Here is a 3,206-nt window from a genome sequence, read left to right as displayed (position 1 = left end):
CGAAATCAATATTTTGTCACTTAGTCCGGTCTGACTTAACACTGACCGTATATTGCTCATATTTTGGTTTCCATTTTAACCAACTTGGACATTCGAAAACACAATCTAATTTTATAATAAAAGATGATTCAGCATTCACATTATAAATTATTGGGTATTAATTAACGTTCAACGAAGACCTCCAGTTTGAAGACGTCTTTATTGTATAACAAGTATGGTACGGAAATGTGTTTTTGCTTATGAAATTTCATACGCTGGATCATAACGGATTAAGCTGCGAAACAATGTTTGCAAAAACTGCCCACAGCAAAAGTCAATCCACGTCAACCCGCCAGTAGGCCATGCAGGGCGAGTTGATCGCTAGTTTGGGCAGATGCAGAGTATGAAGAAACACAAAACATAAACGAGGCCCATAAGCCCTCTCGGTCTTCTCGATGCACTACTAGCGAGGCATAATGCAATACCCATCGTAAAGAAATTATCTGTCAGAGGTTCTTTAACACTGATGCACGAAATATGTTTGATGATGTTACCGTCAAACTCATCAACCTAGGTAAGGGAAAAATGCTGCATATCTTTCTTAGCCGAAACGCTAATGATTTTAGCTTGGCCATATTGCAAGAGGCGTCGTGAAAACAGTCAGCTGACGGCATCTTAAAGCAACATCTAATGTTGTTCCAGATGTGTATGATTTCAGGTAACATTTGTAGGTTCACTGTTCCCATTGACTCACAAATTGCGCACATTCCTTCGATCGTAGTTCTAGTAATTAACGAAACAACATACGCACAAATGTAAAGTCATTCAAACCAATACAGTAAATTCAAAGGCAGATCTTTCGTTTTATCAGGATTGTAATTTCAGATTTTTCAACTTTTCAAGTACACTTTCCTCTGGTTGATAATGAATCACTTCGTCATCACTGGTTGTTGTGCCACTGTAGTCAGATTCGGTTTCATCAGACTCGCCTGAACTAACCGTATCGTCGGAGTCAGTAGATTCATCTTCTTCTTCCATTATTGATTTAACCATTTTGAACGCGATTGACATTTTTTCCAGTCCCAAATAACCGTCACAGATTGATGATGATAGCTAAAATTTAAGAAAAATAGTTTTTAAAAAACACATATGCTATATGATGTTAAACAAGTAGCTACCATCTCAATGTCTTTTCCAATTTCTCGTAAAGGATCACAGACGGAACACGACTGAACGAGTTTCACGTAATCTTTGATGTAGTAATAGTTAAGTACAACAGTGTCGTGAGTTTTGAAGGCTTCGTAGCAATACATGAGTTTTTCCAAGATCCAGTTGTTGAAATCTTCCTGCATCAAAGCATCTTGCAATAAGGCGGCACAGGTCTGAGCTAGATTTTTACTTCTGTACAGAGGATAAATGCAGCATCTCCGGTAAAAAGCAAGCAATACTTCTTGAATTGAATCGAATTTTTCGAAATACGACAAAGTAGCTGATATTCGATGAATGTTGAAATGTGAAATTGCTTCGTTAAGTTCGTTGTGATTGATCAGTTTGTCATAAAGTACTGCTAATAGGATGTCTACTAGGCCGGCAAGGGTGGAAAAATTTTGACGTAAATTAAGGTATTCCTCTAATTTGTGAGTCTTATCCTCCGTGATCAGTCTGATACGATACTTTTGATCTTCTGTTAGTTGTACTTCCGAAGGAATAATAGACGATTCCAATCCAAACCCATCAATTACGTATTGGACATAGTCCATGCCGTAATGTTCTGGGTTAAAATCTGTCTGCTCATCGTTGAGCCGTTTAGCTCTTCTTTCATCGTTTGAACTTTTTTCAGGATTTGTTAAGGTTTTGAAATCCTGATTGTTTTGCTGTAATTGCTTGATTGAGTTAAGTTTATAGAAAAAATGTGATTGTAGATTGAAACTTACGATGTTCAGTACAGAACTGTAAAAATCACCAAATCCATATTTGAAACAGTGTTGGGCTGATTCTGCGTCTCCGTTTTTGTCCGTCTGCAGTGGGACATGATAAATGATTGAAGCTTTATCATATTCTATTTTTTCTGGATAGACGTTTGTTTGTTGGAGATGTTTATCCGACGGTATTCTATAATAAAGGGAAAATGTTGCATTTTGTTAACTATCGATTAGCTTTTACCACAGCGGATTTGAGTTACAATCTGGATGGTATAGCAAAATATGATACCTTAAATGATATGGTGGCGCGGTAAACACAAGCTCTTTATCATGCACTTCGAGATTGATTGAATCTTCATGTTCCACATCAATATTTGGTGTAGTAATCGTCAAAATTGCATACGTTTCGGTATATCTGAGATTATAGGAAGCTTCTTCGCACATTTTACTATTTCTCATCAGAGAGTTCACCATACGTTGTTTAGCTATTTTTATTCACACGTTTTTACGGAACCATACACACAAAGTCAATTAAATCGTGTAAAAATGAGCTTACTATTTAAACTAATGCTGTATTTTGATAACATGCAACCAACAACTAAAGAACAGCTGTTCAGCAATAATAAACCAAATGCGCTCAGCACGTGTCATTCCGGGCTCCGGTCGAGCTGGGACAGTAACGCAATGTAAGATAACGTGTTTTGCCTCATAACGCGTTACGATGCGAGACGCATTGCGACAAGTGCACAGAGGAATATTTGAGCCAAAAAGCTGTCCAAAAGCGAAAACTCCAAACTCGTGCAATAACTTCTAATCTAACATGACTGATTTCCTCGACAGTTACTACACAATTTGGAAGCCTTGTTTGATTTATTTATTTCATTTACAACCAACACGAGCCGTCAGAATTAGAATAAAATAAAGACGATGAATTCTCGTCAAAAAAGTCTCATGTATCTCAGAACGAGTATTATCTAGCGGCTAAGAACCTTTATTATCTAGCAACTAAACGTAAAGTATCTGCTAAATCCATTGGTATGCATATTCGAAAATCAAAATTAACCACATATTTTTCAATGAATATGACAGTTATAGCTGAATATATTTGTACAACATTGCCCAAATATTTTGGTGTTTATCAGTGTCCCAGTAAGTGAATCAAGAGTAAAATTGCTGCCACTTTCTGCCATTTCGCGTTTATTAGGCATGTTACAAAATGATGTATTATTCAGTTTATAACATTTATATACGCGATTTTAGAATTGACTGCTTTTCCAATATATTTAATCGATTAGTTTACTTTCA

General features: G+C 36.5%; 1 protein-coding gene across 1 annotated transcript; it reads right to left on the bottom strand.

Moving 5' to 3' along the window:
* Positions 1-836: 836 nt before the first annotated feature.
* Positions 837-2,550, bottom strand: LOC131689984 (protein SHQ1 homolog). Its single transcript, XM_058975410.1, has 4 exons — positions 2,191-2,550; positions 1,914-2,091; positions 1,158-1,853; positions 837-1,092 (listed from the first exon to the last, which is right to left on the bottom strand). The coding sequence occupies exons 1-4, from the start codon at positions 2,373-2,375 to the stop codon at positions 847-849; spliced, it is 1,305 nt and encodes a 434-aa protein (XP_058831393.1). The 5' UTR covers positions 2,376-2,550; the 3' UTR covers positions 837-846.
* Positions 2,551-3,206: the final 656 nt, after the last annotated feature.

Source organism: Topomyia yanbarensis, chromosome 3 (genome assembly GCF_030247195.1).
Source record: "Topomyia yanbarensis strain Yona2022 chromosome 3, ASM3024719v1, whole genome shotgun sequence".
Taxonomy (NCBI): domain Eukaryota; kingdom Metazoa; phylum Arthropoda; class Insecta; order Diptera; family Culicidae; genus Topomyia; species Topomyia yanbarensis.
This window is presented reverse-complemented; position numbering and strand designations above follow the sequence as displayed.